Below are 18,363 nucleotides of genomic sequence, written 5' to 3'. Positions count from 1 at the left end.
TCAACACTTCGATTTATGTTTATTGACATTTTTCATGAACCCTTTTGTCAAATCCAAAATGTGTGTAAATTGGGTATTTACATCATTGTAAATCTTACAGCAGTAAGAAAAATCCTCATTCATCGTTCTCTGTATGTTTGTGGTGGTATTGATATTTTTGCGTATTTAATGTGTACAAATATAATATCTTACCTGGTTTTCTGGTGTTTTGAAAGATTGTCCTTTGTCACTTTAAAATATACCAGCCTGTTTCTTCCCTCTTGCCTTTGTCCTCGTAGCCAATGAACTCATCAGTAAAACAGTTAGCATACAGTAACAGTAACTTTCTCTCACCTTTCACATTATTATTTTACTCCTCTCCTCCTCCTGCTCTCTCTATCTCTCATCTGGTGCAGGTCAGGCATCCCTGACTCTGTTGCGCAACTATCCTCCTACCTCAGTTTTTCTTCATCCTCATCTCTCCCTCCCTATTCCTCTGTTGTTGTCCTCTCAATCATTAGTGCTGAGCTAGTCAACTGAAGGTCCCACTGGTACACACACGTTTACTCACTCGCACGCAAGCACTTAAACTATAGATTTGAACAAATATTGGAAATATTGTATGGTGTGCTAGCAGCAGCAAAGACAAACACAGTGACAGCACACAACATTGAATAACCTTACAAGGTTTATTGAATGCAAAATTATACGTTTAAAAAAAGTTAAGAATGAATAATACTTCAGAGATTAAAAAGTTCAATGTTACTTCATTGCATTCACCCTTTTCCCATGGCCTTGAATCTGCTATCACAGTTCATTGTTTCATCATACTACAAATACACGATTATTGGAAGTACCACATATAATAATTGCTAGTTAAGACACAAGAGGTAATAAGGCCAGGAGTTTTTCCTGATCATGTGACTTGAAGAGGAAAGACTCTGGGCCAGTAACCTGAACCGGGTGTTTGTCCCTGGTGAGGTCACATGGTCAGGAAAATATCCTGGCCTTATTACCTCTTGTGTCTTAACTAGCAATTATTATATGTGGTACTTCCAATAATCGTGTGTATTTGTAGTATGATGAAACAATGAACTGTGATAGCAGGACAAATACAAGAGGGAAGAAACAGGCTGGTATATTTTAAAATGGCAGACAAATGACAATCTTTCATAGCACCAGAAAACCAGGTAAGATATTATATTCATTATTAATGTCTCAAAAGTACCCTTTTTGGTTTTGCTTATTTTTAGACACATTTATATTATTGTTCAGAATACAAAGAATACATTATAGGTAATTAACCAATCCCAGCCCTACTGTAGGATTGCACATTCAGCAAATCACCAGCAGAAGGAGTTCCCTTTGAATCATAACTTTAAAAGTAACAGAGCCCACTCTGGAAATGTGATGTACTAGTAAAATAGATTGTTTTGAACAATGTCTAAAACTGAACAAAATCAAAAAGGGTACTTTTGAGATAATATTAATAGTTTTAATCTTGAATAAATTAATGTGTAAAATTGTATTTCAGAATGTAATGACAGTCCGTATTTTAGAGCTATTAGGGGTATAATGACACCAAGGTGTTGTCATGCATAGGATTAAAAAGGGCCTAAAATTGCCACTTCCATCATGATACATTTTAAAAATCTGATTTGTGTTACAAATGTAAAAAGCACATCAAACATCCTTCATCCCAATGAAGTTTCTATGTGAGAATTGCCAGAACAATCTGAGAAACACAAAATATTTTCGGGCTATGCTGGCATGGAGTCAATCGACCAATTGCAGCTTTGTAGTTTCCTATGCTGGTGGTAGTTATAGTTATGGCTGCAAACCAGGTATATCATAAAATACATAATGGCAATACCCACAGGCTTATGGGCACTATGCGGACAATTCCCTTACATCAACAACTACACGAGGCTTATATTATACATAATAGAGGATAATTAGCAACAAAGAAACTTCTCTACCAAATTGTTACAGGACAGTTCGCTTTAGCCTGAATATGTAACTCCTTAGCTTGTTTTATACAGGCTATAAGTGGACAATTCCCTTAAATTAGTAAATCAAGGATATTGCAATGCTTACACAATAAAACTTATGCAAAGCGGTATCCCTCATATATGTAAATGATATAACTCATTGAATGTTGGGTTACAATATGGCTGTGAAGGTTCTCCATCTGACACCCCCAAGATAAATAGGACTTTCTTACCACAGGCAAAAGACTATGAGTCAGATATTTCTAGAGATGTTTCAAACAACATCACAAATGGCTTAAAACCCTTTCTGATATTAAATATTTTTGGTTAAGTGCATGCGTAAGTCAAAACAGGTCCTAATACAGTACTCTCTCCACTAATGATGATGAATATTACGCTGGTCAAGATCAGGTGGGGATGATGAAGAGAAAGTTATGACACCGGTCCAAGATGTTGCTCATCAGTTTGCTCATAATCAACATTTCTCCTTTACGAAAAATCATGTTGAGTAGGCTATTATGGCAATACTTCTGACAGTCTCATTGTGGCATATCTGGGCCAAAATCACTTTATCCATCACTCTATCCTGTCCTGGTACCCTGTCCATGGCAGTGGTGATGGTGGTGATGTCACATCCTGTGCACCTGTGGGTCAACATTATGTCAGATCCTGTACATCCAGGAGCATGGCATCCTGTTTGGTCCTCAGCTGGTCCCTTATCAACAGGTGACTCACCAACTCAGAGCTCAGGTCTACAAGAATATAATAGAATATTACTAGTGTTACTACTATTGTCACATGCAAAGCACAACAACAAGGCACAAATACATAGAGCCAAAAATGCACAAACTGTACGGCAAGCACTCACATGCCAGTGCACTCACTAACAAGTTATTACCATGTAATAACCACTTTTTCCCATGTAATGACCAAGATTTCCATGTAGTGACCGCCTACTGACCGTGTACGTCATGGTTGAGTGAGGTCCTGAGGGAACTGAGCTGTTGTATTGAGCAGATCTGCAGGTCACAGCATTCCAGATGCTTCCTCTTAGTGATCACACAGGCGAGGTGCTGAGACACACACACAGGAATTATTCACACATACCAATCTTCACCTCTCAGACAATGCTCAGTGTTTTCCTCTATCTCCACAGTCCACACGTACAGTCTCCCTTCTCCATCCTTCTTACCTCCTTCTCTTTCTGTTCAGCGAGCAGCTTGTTTTTAAGCGCACTCAGTGCGGCCCTCACCTCCAGCTTCAGGCCAGAGGGATGGTAACCATGGCTACCTGCCTCTTTAGAACCCTGACAGTTAACAGGAAACACAAAATGGCATGAGTATGGATGCCAGGGTTGGGGTCAATTCCATTTAAATTCCAGTCAATTCAGAAAGTAAACCAAATTTAAATTCCAAATTTTCATAATTGAAAAGCATTGAAGAGAGTTGGAATTGGAATTTCAGTGTACTTCCTGAATTGACTGGAATTTAAATGTAATTGACCCCAACCCTGATGGATGAATGAATGATACATCACTGTAGAACAGAGTTCTTCACACCTCGTCCTAGAGTGCCGCAATGTGTGTAGGTTTTTGTCCCAGTCTTGAGCTAGACTATAATACAGGAGGGAATCGCTCACCTCTTTGCCAGCCCCTTCCTCCGTATCATCATCCTCGCTCTCACTGTTGTTGGTGTAGCATAACTGTAGATTTCTGTGATTGTGGAATCTGTAATAAGAAAAGGAAAAGGCAACAATTGCATGAACAGAAATAACAGAAATTAGATGGTTTCAGAGAATACAGAATGAAGTTGATAATGAGATTTTTGACATTTGTTACCTAGATGAGAAAACAGTAACTCGACACCTTCCATAGTCCTCCTCCTCCCATTCCTCTCTCCTCCGAAGCCCACCCTGCCTCTCCTCCGCCCAGCCCCCTGACACACTCCTCTGTTCCGACCCACTCGTACTCTGAAAGAGAGGAATAGAGGGAGGGATCAGGGATGGAGAGATTACATGGGAGGAGGGAAGGGGTGGAGACGTGTGGTGGTGGGGTATTTAAGAGTGTATGGGTGTCATTAAACCCATCTCTGCAGTCTTTTTCAAACAGACAAGTTCAGTTTTAATGCCAGGGGTTCTCAGGGTGTTATTCCAATCATCTTATTAACAGAGGTTATTACTGTGATCTTGGGCTCCAGCTTTCAGCCTAATACCAGTAGACGACAGTCACATGTGTAAGGCAAAGAGAGAAGTAGGATGAAGTTACCCCTAGATTCTGATCTAAGGTCAACGTTGTGCTGTTCCCGCTAATTGTTAAGGTCTTGATTTGGGGCAGATAAGCTAATCTCAGATCTGTCGTTAAGGGCAGAGCACAAAAACGTCTACTTCCTCTCTTTATGCCCTCTGACCTTTGCCCTCTCCCTCCTCTCCTCCTCCTGTTTCTCTAGCTCGGCGATACGCAGGCTCAGGTCCTCCCACTGCATGATGGGTAGGTCCTGGTCTTCATCCGAGGACCCTCCGCTCTGGTGAAGTTGCCCTACCCCTTCCTCACCAGACAGCTCTGTGTCATCACCCTCCTTCTCCTCTGCTGTCTCTGTATCTCCCTCCATCCTTCACCCTGTTGTTGTGGGCAGAAGGCCGAGAAAGGGAGGTCAAGGAAGAGGATTTGATTAATTTTAATTTGGCATAAAGTGACTCAGGTGGGTGGTCTCTGATATATACAGTGGGGCAAAAAAGTATTTAGTCAGCCACCAATTGTGCAAGTTCTCCCACTTAAAAAGATGAGAGAGGCCTGTAATTTTCATCATAGGTACACTTCAACTATGATTGACAAAATGAGAAAAAAAATCCAAAAAATCACATTGTAGGATTTTTAATGAATTTATTTGCAAATTATGGTGGTAAATAAGTATTTGGTCAATAACAAAAGTTTATCTCAATACTTTGTTATATACCCTTTGTTGGCAATGACAGAGGTCAAACGTTTTCTGTAAGTCTTCACAAGGTTTTCACACACTGTTGCTGGTATTTTGGCCCATTCCCCCATGCAGATCTCCTCTAGAGCAGTGGTGTTTTGGGGCTGTTGCCCTCATTTTGTCTGTCATAGTAGAAGTGTACCTATGATGAAAATTACAGGCCTCTCTCATCTTTTTAAGTGGGAGAATTTGCACAATTGGTGGCTGACTAAATACTTTTTTTGCCCCACTGTATAAACAACAACAACAATATATATATATATATATAGCATCAAAAATAAGCTGCCAAGATCATTATACAATGTGCACAATCTTGCTACAGGATAAAGCAGAATGTATCAACAATAGGATACCAGGATAGCCTACTCAGGGGGAAAACACAAAGCATTCCTTAGAGAAGTTCGAAAAACACTGACTGAACTGTAGGCGAGACTAGTCTATTTCGTAATAGTGATTTAAAAAAAAATCTTTCCCATTATCTAAACTCGGAAGTACGCATGCACTAGCCTACACCGGAAAATTCCCAATCTGTTTTAAAAGGTTACTTTTCAGACTCACTCTGACTGTAGAACGAGTGCGCTCAGATTTCTTGCCATGAACGTGCTGCCTGGAACGCGCGTACGACACGTTGAATACAAAGTATCTCTTCTCCTTCGATATAACGCACATGTATGCCACACACACCATTAAAGATTTGTTGTTTATAATTTTAATATTGAGGGGGGCTGGTGGCAAGCGGATACTTTGACTTACCTATTCCAGACCGTGTCCTACTCCCGACATCGAGGTCTCCTTCTCTTGTTTATGTCTTATATAATTAGATAACTTTCGGTTTCCCAGTTCTCGGCGGTGTGGGCAATCGTTTTAATAACTCACAATAAGTTATTGACTTCTGATTTAACTCTTCCTTTAAGTTAAGAAAACACCCTGCCTGCCTTTCTACTGTGCCCTTTCCCCATTCCTCCCGCCCCCCTCTTTCCTCTGACCCGTTCCCACAGTTTTTGTTTAACCTCTACCTTCTGCAGCCGGGAAAGATACGCCCGCTTTTCCTACATCCAATGTGCCACTACATCCCTCCGAGCCTATCCCTTTTAAATAGCGATGCTTCGGATTCCTGGAAGTGTTGAAATTACATGCGATATCTATTTAAGATTAAAACAATCGGGTGTGGTCTGGCTCTGGTTCTACATTTCGAACTAGAAACAATTGTAAAGGAGGGTTATAAAGGTTAAGAATGTACTCTTAATTAGTGTCGAATTTCAACATTATGGGATATGACTACTCAAACCAGATGGGAAAACCCGGGAGAGAAAGTCACCCACTATATACTACAGCATTTGGAGAAAAACTGAAACACATACATATCTCAATGTCTTTTAAAATAGCCTGACATGCAGGCCAGATGGCTATTGTTACATTCATGTCATTCGAATTATAAGAGGGAAATCCTAAATAAACTAAAATAGTCATATTAAAAAAAGTGGACAAATTGGTTTTCTAATATTTCCATGGCATTTTTTTATTTCCTTGGAGCTTGGCAATTTTGGCATTGGAAATACACTCCTTAATGACATTTTCAAAATGTATTGATATAAAATATCCTACAAATAATTAAATATTGAAAAATCTGACAGAGATATGACATGTTTTCTGTTTACAATAAGTGAAAGAAAAGCTGGTGAGGTGAATTTGTTATAGGCTAGGCTACTAACATTATCTAAAGGATTGTGGGTGAAATTGCATACATTATAATAAATTATGTAAAAGTAACATTTCAGTGAAAGGCCTACATCATTCTGTCCATTTATCCAAGGATGCTCAGTCATTTCCTCTCCTCCTATCCTATTCCTAACCTCTACTTTCCTCTCCTCCTCATTCACCAGCATGCAGTTCCTGTTCCTCCCACTGTGTGTCACTGACGAGTCGATAGTTCACCTGCCGGTAGTTCTGTGGGTGAACCTGTCTCTGCCTCCATACCTCCTCATACAGGCTCTGTGTGACTGGGGGTAGAGGGGCAAACCTCCCAGTCTGAGCTAAGGTCTGGGCATAACCCCACTGTTCCTTGTCCATCTTCAGCATATGTCTGAGCTGCACCCCCCTCTCCACCTTCCTCGCCATCTCTCCCTGGGCCTCCTCTTCCATCTCAGCCTGTGATGGCAGGGCCACGGAGCCCTCCAGCACTGCCAGGGCAAACTGGACCTGAGAGAAAGAGGGGAAGAGCGAGAGAAATTGATAGAGAGAGAGAAATAACAAAAAAGCAATAAGAGAGAGAATTAACAAGATATAGTGAGGGAGGGATGGGGTAGACAGACATTTTGTTCCACAAAAATAAGATAATCAACATCACCATCAACCTCACCTGGCAGTGGAAGTGGGGGAAGGGGCAGATTATTTTACAGATGCCTATGATGAAGAGTGAGGGGAATGCTGGGGGCATCAGGGACCTGTAGAGCGGGGTTACCAGGTGCTCCTGAACCTCCAGGCCCAATCGGGCTGGCTCCAGGAAAGGGTAGCTGAAGTTGTAGCCCGTGCAAAGCAGCAGGACCTGGGCCTGGGTAATGGACCCATCCTGGAACCGCAGAGACCCATCCTCCTGGATCTCCTCCACAGGGGTGGCCTGGTGGACTCCATAGGGCAGAGGAAAGGGCAGGGTGGGCTTACCGTGGCTCAGAGTCACCTGGGCGTTGGATCGACCCAGTTCTAGTGAGATGTCAAGTCCTGAGGCCCCAGCGCCCAGCACTACCACTGACTGACCTGAGAAGGGCTCTGGGTGGCGGTATGAGTGACTGTGGATCACTTTGCCTAGAGAGATACGGGGGGATGGGATGAGATACAGATTCAGAGAAAGAGGGAGATAAAGAGATGAGATAAAAGCCATGAGTTTTTCCTGAACACCTAACCTGGCCCAGACATTTTCCAGTTCAGGTTGCATGGTCAGGAAAATTCTGGGCATGAGATATTGGTAGAGAAAGAGAGGGATAGGGATTGATGACTGTGGTGTACACCTTTAAATCGCTCTAGCCCAGGGATGGATGGGATGTGGGGGTCAGAGTAGTGCCTACAGGGAAAGGAGACAGGGGTCAAGAGTTAAGGGTTAGGGTGTAAAAGACATTGTAAATATCTAAAGCACATGCACATCTCTTACCCACTGCAGATGAACACGGAATCAAAAGTTTCAGTGTTCTGTGATCCAGACTTGTCACGTGAGGTCACCTCCCACGTCGTCATTGGTCCTTTACCCTCTGTCACCACAGGGCTCACTTCATCCACCACAGCGCTGAACTAACAAAGAATGGGGGAGAGATGGGGTGAGAGGCTTTAGACTCTTGTCCTGTTAAACGAAATTAACATGTTCCTGTTATAACCTGAAATCGATGAGTGTGTACCTTCCTTCTCTACCCCTGACAGAGGACCATGTGTGTGAGTGACGGTACCTACCCTAATATGTGGTGTGATGCAGTGGCTCTGGCAGTATCTCTCAAGATACTTCTGCACTTCCTGGTGTGGCAGGAAGGAGGGCAGCTGGGGGTCAAAGGGGAAGTCAGGGAACATCATGACCTCCTTGGGCAGGTTGGTCCTGCATAGAGTTAAGGGGGTGTAAAATATGAGACAAACAAAATAAGACCTGGTTCATGTCAGAGAGAGAGAGACAGAGAGAGACATGGAGAGAAAGAGAGGGTGGAGTTAGTGTTACTGTACCGGAGGTCTCTGTACATGCTGCTGTGAATGGGCAGCCCGTTGTCATAGCTACCGGTGCGTTCCTCGTAGAACCATGTGCCGCCCACGTGTTCCGTGAGCTCGTAGACGACAGGTGGGGCGAAGTTGTCTGGGCGGGACAAGATGTGACGTGCGGCACACAGACCTGCAGCTCCCGCGCCCACCACCGCAACTCGCAGCTGCTGCATCCTCACGGTCCTGTCCGAGGACATGCCAGACAGACCTGGAATACAATTACACCAAGGACTTATTCAGGAGGGTGTTTATAAAAATACAGCTAGAGAACTGACTAATAACTCTAAAGAAAACAGACCAGCACTGTGAGACAACACTGACACCAAATAGACAAATGACTCTGTCGCTGACATACCTACACAACAGACAAACAATACCCACTGTCTGTCACACACACACTGTCCAACTGGGTAACATTGTATATGATGCCAAACAGATACATCTGAGCTCAAGAGAGAGAATGCACATAATCTAAACATTACAGTGTGTACAGAGCTGTGGGGGTTTGGTGGGAGGGGACTGAGGATGTTTCAAAGTTTACTTACGTGTAAAGCCAAAAACTGCTGTGCATTGAGCAGGGTTAAAACAATAGAAGAAGAAAAGTCATTTCAACAGAAGACAAGAAGGAAAAGTCAAAACACTTAACCTCACAATCCTTCAGCGGTACAGCAGCCTACAGTCTACTTCCGCACAGAATGAAGTGAACATTGATCTTTAAACAAAAAATGGACATTGGGAGAATCTCAATTGTTCCTCCTCGCCTTCTCAAATCCCACTGGAGGAGAAGGTCAGAGGGGCGGGACCTCTGGCTTTCTCCTCCAATGGGTTTTGAGAAGGAGGCGAGGCAACAGGAGGCGAAGAGTACACAATTGAAATCCTACCATTATCTAAACAACATCACGTGACAAAGAGTAGTAATTTTGGGGGATACGTCATAAACCAGAAGCGTGACAGACGCAAAACACACAACCACAATTCTTTGAGTTGAACATTTACCGCGTGTTAATAAACAACCATCCACAAATGTATTGTAATGAAACAGGCAGGAAGCAGGTCTCGAACGCTCGACCTTCGAGCCCGAGGTCCGGCGCGCTATCGACTGTGCCACAAAAGCATGCTCGTGCGGCAGGTTCGATTTCCGCACTTTATAAACCCACTACTCCCTCCTTTCAGCGCTAGTTTGCGACTCCACGTTTTACAGGAACGCGCTCGTGGATGCAAGGTCCGATCACTTCTGACACCAGTGTAATGAAACAGGCAGGGAGCGAGCCCGAGGTCCGGCGCGCTATCAACTGTGCAGCAAAAGCATGCCCAGGGTCGTTACAGTATTTTGGAGCAAATTAGACAGGACAATGAGAAATTCGATTTTTTCAACTTCGCAATAATCCGTGCTGTGCTCTTATCACAGCAGTTTTTGTTCAGTAATCTTCCGAGTTTGTGACAACTCAAAACGTTGGTTATATTTTGCGCCATCTTGGTAAGGGAATACGAAATAGATAAAAAAAAAGTATCCAATTACAGTTATACATTCCAAATGCATCATAATTCAGAAATAATCCATGTTAATTGTGTGCATGTTTAAGTTTGCTAATGTAATAATATTAATTGTACAGAATTGAGAGGTTGTTCACGGTCTTTACCCATAGATTAATACAAGAAGCATCTAGTCATAAAAAGATTGAAAGCTCTAATCCATCTGTAAAATTGAAGTGTTATAGATTCTGCGATAGAAATGTTACGGTACATTCCGATTGAGCCGAAATAAGCACTATTTACCGTGAATGCAGTAGACGCTAAAGTGTGTACATTGCCATAACACTTTTATCACGCTGTAATGCTTAATTTCATGATGTAGAGGCCTGAATCAGGGTGACAATTTGTTTTACATTCACACTTTTACAACAGTCCCATATTTGAATGTGTATTATATTTCTCCATAAGTGTTTTTCACTGCTTATATTGTTATTTTAGCTCTCGTTGCATAATATCCATTACTGACCTTAAGTATCTATCATAGTTTTCTAATACTAACCAAAACTGCTGCCTCACTCTCCCTGAGAAATTAGGAGTAAACAATGCTGCCCATTTCCACCACTGTTCTATTGAGGTCAAACAACACAAAGAAACAGCATTTTAACCAAAAGTTATTTTTATTATACAAAGTCAGAAACATAAATAAGAGCAAAGAGAGACATCGCCATGATCCATATCACACACACATTTCCAGGAGGCTGAATTGACATTTGAGTCCATGTCCATTCAAGTTCAATCATCCTGTTTTTTTATGCCACAGATTCTCTCTCTCTCTCTCTCATTTAGCAGTAGCATTGCCATGAGGCAGCTGTTGCTGCTGTTGTTGCTCTGCCAGAGCCTGCTGCAGACGAGTGCGTTTCCGGGAATAGTGCTGCCAGTGCAGTAATTGCTGCTCATCGATGAACTTGGCACATTGTGCATTCACAAGCTCCTTCCTGAAGTGCTCGTACTGAAGCAGCTCCAGCATGTGCAGGCAGTGGGGGTATCTGCATGACAAGGGAGACACACACAGAGCCTTCAGAAAGTATTCACACCGCTGAACCTTTTCCAGATTCTGTTACAGCCTGAATTTAAAATGGATTCAATTGAGATAAAATGTATCACAGGCCTACATACAATAACCCATAATGTCAAAGTGGAATTGTTTTTCATAAAAATAAATTAATAAAAAAAATGAAAGCTGAAATGTCTTGAGTCAGTAAGTATTAAACTTTGATATCACAAGTAAAGATGTGCTTAACAAGTCACATGGACTCACTGTGTGCAATAATATTGTTATATGATATTTTTTTAAATGACTACCTCTTCTCTGTACCCCACACAAAATTATTTGTAAGGTTCCTCAGTCGAGTAATTAATTCAGATTCAACCAAAGACCAGGGATGTTATCCAATGCCTCGCAAAAAAAAGGACACCTATTGGTAGATGTGTAAAAATAAAAAAAGCAGAAACTGAATATCCATTTGAGCATTGTGAAGTTTTAATTACAATTTAGATGGTTTATCAATACACCCAATTACTACAGTTGAAGTCGGAAGTTTACATAGACTTAGGTTGGAGTCATTAAAACTCGTTTTTCAACCACCACAAATTTCTATAGTTTTGGCAAGTCGGTTAGGACATCTACTTTGTGCATGACAAGTAATTTTTCCAACAATTGTTTACAGACATTATTTCACCTATAATTCACTGTATCACAATTCCAGTTGGGCAGAAGTTTACATGCACTAAGTTGACTGTCTTTAAACAGCATGGACAATTTCTGAAAATTGTGTCATGGCTTTAGAAGCTTCTGATAGGCAAACTGACATCATTTGAGTCAATTGGAGGTGTACCTGTGGATGTCTTTCAGGGCCTACCGTCAAACTCCGTGCCTCTTTGCTTGACAACATGGGAAAATCAAAAGAAATCAGCAAAGATCTCAGATAAAAAAATGTGTAGACCTCCACAAGTCTGGTTCATCCTTGAGAGCAATTTCCAAACACATGAAGGTACCACGTTCATCTGTGCAAACAATAGTACACAAGTATAAACACCATGGGACCACGCAGCAGTCATACCGCTCAGGAAGTTGACGCGTTCTGTCTCCTAGAGATTAACGTACTTTGGTGCGAAAAGTGCAAATCAATCCCAGAACAGCAGCAAAGGACCTTGTGAAGATGCTGGAGGAAATAGGTACCTATATCCACAGTAAAACAAGTCCTATATCGACATAACCTGAAAGGCCGCTCAGCAAGGAAGAAGTCACTACTCCAAAATCGCCATAAAAAATCCAGACTACGGTTTGTAGCTGCACATGGGGACAAAGATGGTACTTTTTGGAGAAATGTCCAGTGGTCTGATGAAACAAAAATAGAACTGTTTGGCCATAATGACCATTGTTATGTTTGAATGAAAAAGGGTAAGGCTTGCAAGCCAAAGAACACCATCCCAACCATGAAGCACGGGGGTGGCATCATCATGTTGTGGGGGTGGCATCATCATGTTGTGGGGGTGCTTTGCTGCAGGAGGGACTGGTGCACTTCACAAAATAGATGGCATCATGAGGGAGGAAGATCGTGGATATATTGAAGCAACATCTCAAGACATCAGTCAGGAAGTCAAAGCTTGGTTGCAAATGGGTCTTCCAAATGGACAATGACCCCAAGCATACTTCCAAAGTTGTGGTAAAATGGCTTAAGGACAACAAAGTCAAGTTATTGGAGTGGCCATTACAAAGCCCTGACCTCAATCCTATAGAACATTTGTGGGCAGAACTGAAAAAGCATGTGCGAGCAAGGAGGCCTACAAACCTGACTCAGTTACACCAGCTCTGTCAGGAGGAATGGGCCAAAATTCACCCAACTTATTGTGGGAAGCTTGTGGAAGGCTACCTGAAACCTTTGACCCAAGTTAAACAATTTAAAGGCAATGCTACCAAATACTAATTGAGTGTATGTCAACTTCTGACCCACTGGGAATGTGATGAAAGAAATAAAAGCTGAAATAAAATCACTTCTATTAATCTGCCATTTCACATTCTTAAAATAAAGTGGTGATCCAAACTGACCTAAGACAGGGATTTTTTACTACGATTAAATGTCAGGAATTGTGAAAAAACAAGTTTAAATGTATTTGGCTAAGGTGTATTTAAACGTCCGACTTCAACTGTAAACAGATACAGGCGTCCTTTCTAACTCAGTTGCTAAAGAAAGGAAACCGCTCAGGGATTTCACCATGAGGCCAATGGTAACTTTAAAAAAGTTAAAGAGTTTAATGGCTGTGATTGTAGAAAACTGGATGGATCAACAACATTGTATACTGAACAAAAATATAAAAACGCCAACATGTTAAGTGTTGGGCCATGTTTCATGAGCTGAAATTAAAGACCCCAGAACATTTCCATACTCACAAAAAGCTTCTCTCAAATTTTGTGCACAAATTTGTTACCATCCCAGTTGGTGAGCATTTCTCCTTTGCCAAGATAATCCATACACCTGACAGGTGTGGCATATCAAGCTGATAAAAACAGCATGATCATTCCACAGGTGCATCTTGTGCTGGGGACAATAAAAGGCCACCAAAATGTGCAGTTTTGTCAAACAACACAATGCCACAGATATTTCAAGTTGAGGGAGCGTGCAATTGGCATACTGACTCCAGAAATGTCCACCAGAGCTGTTGCCAGAGAATTTAAAGTACATTTCTCTACCATAAGCTGCCTCCAACATCATTTTAGAGAATTTGGCCTCACAACCGCAGACCACTTGTAACCACGACAGCCCTGGACCTCCACATCAGGCTTCTTAACCTGCGGGATCATCTGAGACCAGCCACCAGGACAGCTGATGAAACTGAGGAGTATTTATGTCTATAATAATGCCCTTTTGTGGGGAAAAACAAATGTCTGATTGGCTGGGCCCGTCTCCCCAGTAGGTGGGCCTATGCCCTCCCAGGCCCACCAATGGCTACATTAATTTATTTAAATTGACTGATTTCCTTATATGAACTGTAACTCAGTAAAATCGTTGAATTAATATTTTCGTTCAGCAGTTTCTCTACAATACTAACCTAATTGACAGAGTGAAAAGTAGTCTGTACAGAATATACATTTGACAAAACATGCATCCTGTGCTGAACTCTGCATTGGAATAGAGTTCAGCACAGGCAAAATCCTGGATGAAAATCTGGTTCAGTCCAACAGAAACTGGGACACAAATTCACCTTTCAGCAGAACAATAACATAAAACACAGCCAAATATACACTGGAGTTGCTTACATAGATGACATTGAATGTTCCTGAGTTGCCTAGTTACAGTTTTGACTTAAATTGGCTTGAAGATCCATTGCAAGACTTGAAAATGTCTGTCTAGCAATGACCAACAAGCAACTTCACAGAGCTTGAAGAACTAAGAGTAATGCACAAATATTATACAATCCAAGTATGCAAACCTCTTAAGAGATTTACCCAGACTCACTGCTGTAATCACTGCCAAAGGTGATTCTAACATGTATTGACTCAGGAGATTGAATACTTAGCTAATCAAGAGATATGTTTTTTTTATTTTTCATATAGAGTACCAGTCAAAAGTTTGGACACACCTACTCATTCAAGGGTTTTTCTTTATTTGTACTATTTTCTACATTGTAGAATAATAGTGAAGACATCAAAATTATGAAATAACACATATGGAATCATGTAGTAACCAAAAAAAGTGTTCAATATATCAAAATATATTTCTTGAGATTTTTCAAAGTAGCTACCCCTTGCCTTGATGACAGCTTTGCACACTCTTGGCATTCTCTCAACCAGCTTAATGAGGTATTCACCTGGAATGCATTTCAATTAACCGTTGTGCCTTGTTAAGTTAATTTGTGGAATTCCTTTCCTTCTTAATGAGTTTGAGTCAATTAGTTGTGTTGTGACAAGGTATGGTTAGTATACAGAAGATATATTATGGCAAGAAGAGCTCAAATAAGCAAAGAGAAACGACAGCACATCATTACTTTAAGACATGAAGGTCAGTCATTGTGAAACGTTTCAAGAATTTTAAAAGTTTCTTCAACTGCAGTCGCAAAAACCATCAAGTGCTATGATGAAACTGGCTCTCATGTGGACAGCCACAAGAAAGGAAGACCCAGAGTTACCTCTGCTGCAGATGATAAGTTCATCAGAGTTAACAGAGCAAACAGCTGGAGGCAGGGCGTTCTCATATAGGGCTCAATTTTTATGGAATGGTCTGCCTATCCATGTGAGACGCAGACTCGATCTCAAACATTAAGTCTTTATTGAAGACTCATCTCTTCAATAAGTCCTATGATTGAGTCTAGTCTGGCCCAGGAGTGTGAAGGTGAACGGAAAGGCACTGGAGCAACGAACCACCCTTGTCGTCTCTGTCTGGCCAGCTCCCCTCTCTCCACTGGGATTCTCTGCCTCTAACCCTATTACAGGGGCTGAGTCACTGGATTCCTGGTGCTCTTCCATGCTGTCCCTGGGATGGGTGCGTCACTTGAGTGGGTTGAGTCACTGACGTGATCTTCCTGTCCGGGTTGACGCCCCCTTGGGTTGTGCCGTGGCAGAGATCTTTGTGGGCTATACTCGGCTTTGTCTCAGGATGGTAAGTCGGTGGTTGAAGATATCCCTCTAGTGGTGTGGGGGCTGTGCTTGGCAAAGTGGGTGGGGATATATCCTGCCTGTTTGGCCCTGTTCGGGGGTATCGTCGGACGGGGCCACAGTGTCTCCCGACCCCTCCTGTCTCAGCCTCCAGTATTTATGCTGCAGTAGTTTGTGTCGGGGGGCTAGGGTCAGTCTGTTATATCTGGAGTATTTCTCCTGTCTTATCCGGTGTCCTGTGTGAATTTAAGAATGCCCTCTATAATTCTCTCTCTCAGAGGACCTGAGCCCTAGGACCATGCCTCAGGACTACCTGGCCTGATGACTCCTTGCTGTCCAGTCCACCTGGCCCTGCTGCTGCTCCAGTTTCAACTGTTCTGCCTGCGGCTATGGAACCCTGACCTGTTCTTCCACTTTGACAGAGTATTTTGTGTAGCTCATTTACCAAAAAATGACAATTAAATACATTTCAATCCCACTTTGTAACAACATGTGGAAAAAGTAAAGGGGTGTGAATACTTACTGAAGGCACTGTTGTACATACATTATACACATTGTTATACTACTGTGACTGATGTATATGATGCAGAGGGAAAAACAACAGTGAATCTTACTTCAGGAATTTGGCATATTCAGGCTCCTTCCAGTACAGTAGGTACTTCAGGTAGTTCACAAAGGGTTTTTCTCTCAGGTAACCCCTCTGAGCCAGAACTGGAGGGACACAGAGGAACAGAGATGAGTCACAAACAATGCTAGCTATATCTCAAATCAAATGTTATTGGTCACATTGAAATTTTTTCTTGCAGATGTTATTGCAGGTGTAGCAAAATGCTCCAACTGTGCAGTAGTATGTAACAATTCACAACAATACACACAAATGTAAAATAATGGAATTAAGAAATATATAAATATTAGGACGAGCAATGTCGGAGTGGCACTGACTAAAATACAGTATATACATGAGATGAGTAAAGCAGTATGTAAACATTATTAAAGTGACTAGTGTTTCATTTTTAAAGTGGTCAGTGATATCTGCAGGTTATAGTAACACGTGTCTTTGGTTGTACTGAGTGACAGAAAATTGAGGATAAGTTAGCTAGCTGAATAACCCACTCACAGTTCAGATAATTTGGATTGGCCAAGCATTGGATGAACTCCAGCTCTGATTGAAAGCGGTTCCTTGCCTGCTCCTCTGTGAAATTAGCCACACAAAACAAGTTAGAGTAACATAACATTACAATTGACTTTGGGGAAAGCAGTTTGCTAGCCAAAACAGCTGGCTAGGAAACCATGGGTGTGTTCAGTTCATATGATGCATTACAGTTTATATCGAACAACATTTTTCCCCAAAACTGTGTGCACCTTTCTTCAACAGCCTTTGAGGTAAGTTCTATCCAAATATAGGTGCGACTTTATGAAATTGCATAACTCGTACAGCACACCATAATCACAACGTTCTTCATCTGGCCGAGCAGTACAACACCGTTTCCGTTTACTTAAACGTTGCACACCGTTCTGTCGTAATGAACGCGTCCCAGAGATAACTTGTTTTTATTTTTTGTACGCTTTATTTAACTAGGCAAGTCAGTAAAGAACAAATTATTAATTACAATGACGGCCTACCCCGGCCAAACCCAAACGACGCTGGGCCAATTGCGCGCCACCCTATGGGACTCCCAATCACAGCCGGTTGTGATACAGCCTGGAATCGAACCAGGGTCTGTAGTGACGCCTCTAAGACTGAGATGCAGTGCCTTAGACCGCTGCTACAACGTTAGCTCGAGCTACACCAATATATCACATTTAGCTTGCATTATGTGGACATTAGCAGCGACAAAACATCCAGTCCGCTAGCCACTTTATAGTTGTTTGTAGCCTACTTTGTCTAACGAGCTAGTTAGCTAACGTTAGATAGCGAGTTGGTTAGCTATATTACCTGATTCCATGACGCCTGCCATTAAAGATGACTGGGACTGCACGAAAACAACAGGTACCTTAAAACGGAAATGTGTAAGCTGTTTAAACGAATATATTTTTAATTTGCTGAATTAATTGTTGTGGTCTGGTCAGCAACAAAATCAGCCCGATCATGTCGCCATATTTTCCGTAAACTGCAGCAGTATCACATTTTTACGACAATAGTAGACTGCCATTCTCAAGTTAACCACTGGAGGGCAGTATTCTCCCAGTCTTCAAATACAGTATGTCTGTCTGATAGGAGACTTCACAGACTTGTGGAATGTTTTGTTTTACATCCAGTACAATCATTTTCACTAAAGCTTACGTTGGACACGTGCCATCGAAATAAGGCAGGATTTACCACCCTGGAGTCTAGGTTATATGTAGATTTATCTTGATTTGTGATTAATACTATAAGGGCTATCTACATGCAGTGCGTTCAGAAAGTATTCACACACTGATTTTGTAACACACAGCCTGCAATTAAAATGAATACAAGTAGAGATTTTGTGTCACTGGCCTACAGACACCATAATGTGAAGGTGGAAGTATGTTTTTTAGAAACGTTTAGAAATTAATTACAAATGAAAAGCTGAAATGACTT

At 41.8% G+C, this 18,363-nt stretch overlaps 3 protein-coding genes across 7 annotated transcripts; all 3 read right to left on the bottom strand.

The window, feature by feature from the left end:
- Positions 1–654: 654 nt before the first annotated feature.
- Positions 655–6,039, bottom strand: LOC110533701 (uncharacterized). 2 transcript variants are annotated; one of them, XM_021618163.3, is made up of 7 exons: positions 5,696–6,039; positions 4,376–4,584; positions 3,808–3,938; positions 3,609–3,696; positions 3,163–3,276; positions 2,932–3,043; positions 655–2,722 (listed from the first exon to the last, which is right to left on the bottom strand). In XM_021618163.3, exons 2-7 carry the CDS (start codon positions 4,574–4,576, stop codon positions 2,628–2,630), a joined length of 741 nt encoding a protein of 246 aa, XP_021473838.3. In that variant the 5' UTR covers positions 4,577–4,584; positions 5,696–6,039; the 3' UTR covers positions 655–2,627. The 2 variants fall into 2 exon arrangements, with proteins under 2 accessions (XP_021473838.3, XP_090042543.1); XM_090186417.1 differs by lacking the exon at positions 5,696–6,039 and adding an exon at positions 5,501–5,586.
- Positions 6,040–6,435: 396 nt separating this feature from the next.
- unm_sa30652 (un-named sa30652) lies at positions 6,436–10,157 on the bottom strand. 3 transcript variants are annotated; one of them, XM_021618162.3, is made up of 7 exons: positions 9,671–10,157; positions 8,642–8,882; positions 8,381–8,519; positions 8,088–8,224; positions 7,948–8,000; positions 7,302–7,744; positions 6,436–7,141 (listed from the first exon to the last, which is right to left on the bottom strand). In XM_021618162.3, the coding sequence occupies exons 2-7, from the start codon at positions 8,869–8,871 to the stop codon at positions 6,815–6,817; spliced, it is 1,329 nt and encodes a 442-aa protein (XP_021473837.1). In that variant the 5' UTR covers positions 8,872–8,882; positions 9,671–10,157; the 3' UTR covers positions 6,436–6,814. The 3 variants fall into 3 exon arrangements, with proteins under 3 accessions (XP_021473837.1, XP_021473835.1, XP_021473836.1); XM_021618160.3 differs by having other exon boundaries at positions 9,220–10,097; XM_021618161.3 differs by having other exon boundaries at positions 9,321–9,885.
- A 648-nt stretch (positions 10,158–10,805) lies between these two features.
- On the bottom strand, positions 10,806–17,954 carry med31 (mediator complex subunit 31). Of its 2 annotated transcripts, NM_001160598.1 has the most exon segments (7): positions 10,812–11,193; positions 11,510–11,608; positions 11,610–11,622; positions 12,043–12,088; positions 16,415–16,511; positions 16,918–16,992; positions 17,737–17,913. In NM_001160598.1, coding segments are annotated over 6 exon segments (300 nt in total). In that variant the 5' UTR covers positions 17,759–17,913; the 3' UTR covers positions 10,812–11,193; positions 11,510–11,561.
- Between the last annotated feature and the right edge of the window lie 409 nt (positions 17,955–18,363).

The sequence above is a fragment of the Oncorhynchus mykiss genome, chromosome 10, assembly GCF_057628025.1.
Source record: "Oncorhynchus mykiss isolate SJ-2025 chromosome 10, ASM5762802v1, whole genome shotgun sequence".
NCBI lineage: Eukaryota > Metazoa > Chordata > Actinopteri > Salmoniformes > Salmonidae > Oncorhynchus > Oncorhynchus mykiss.
This window is presented reverse-complemented; position numbering and strand designations above follow the sequence as displayed.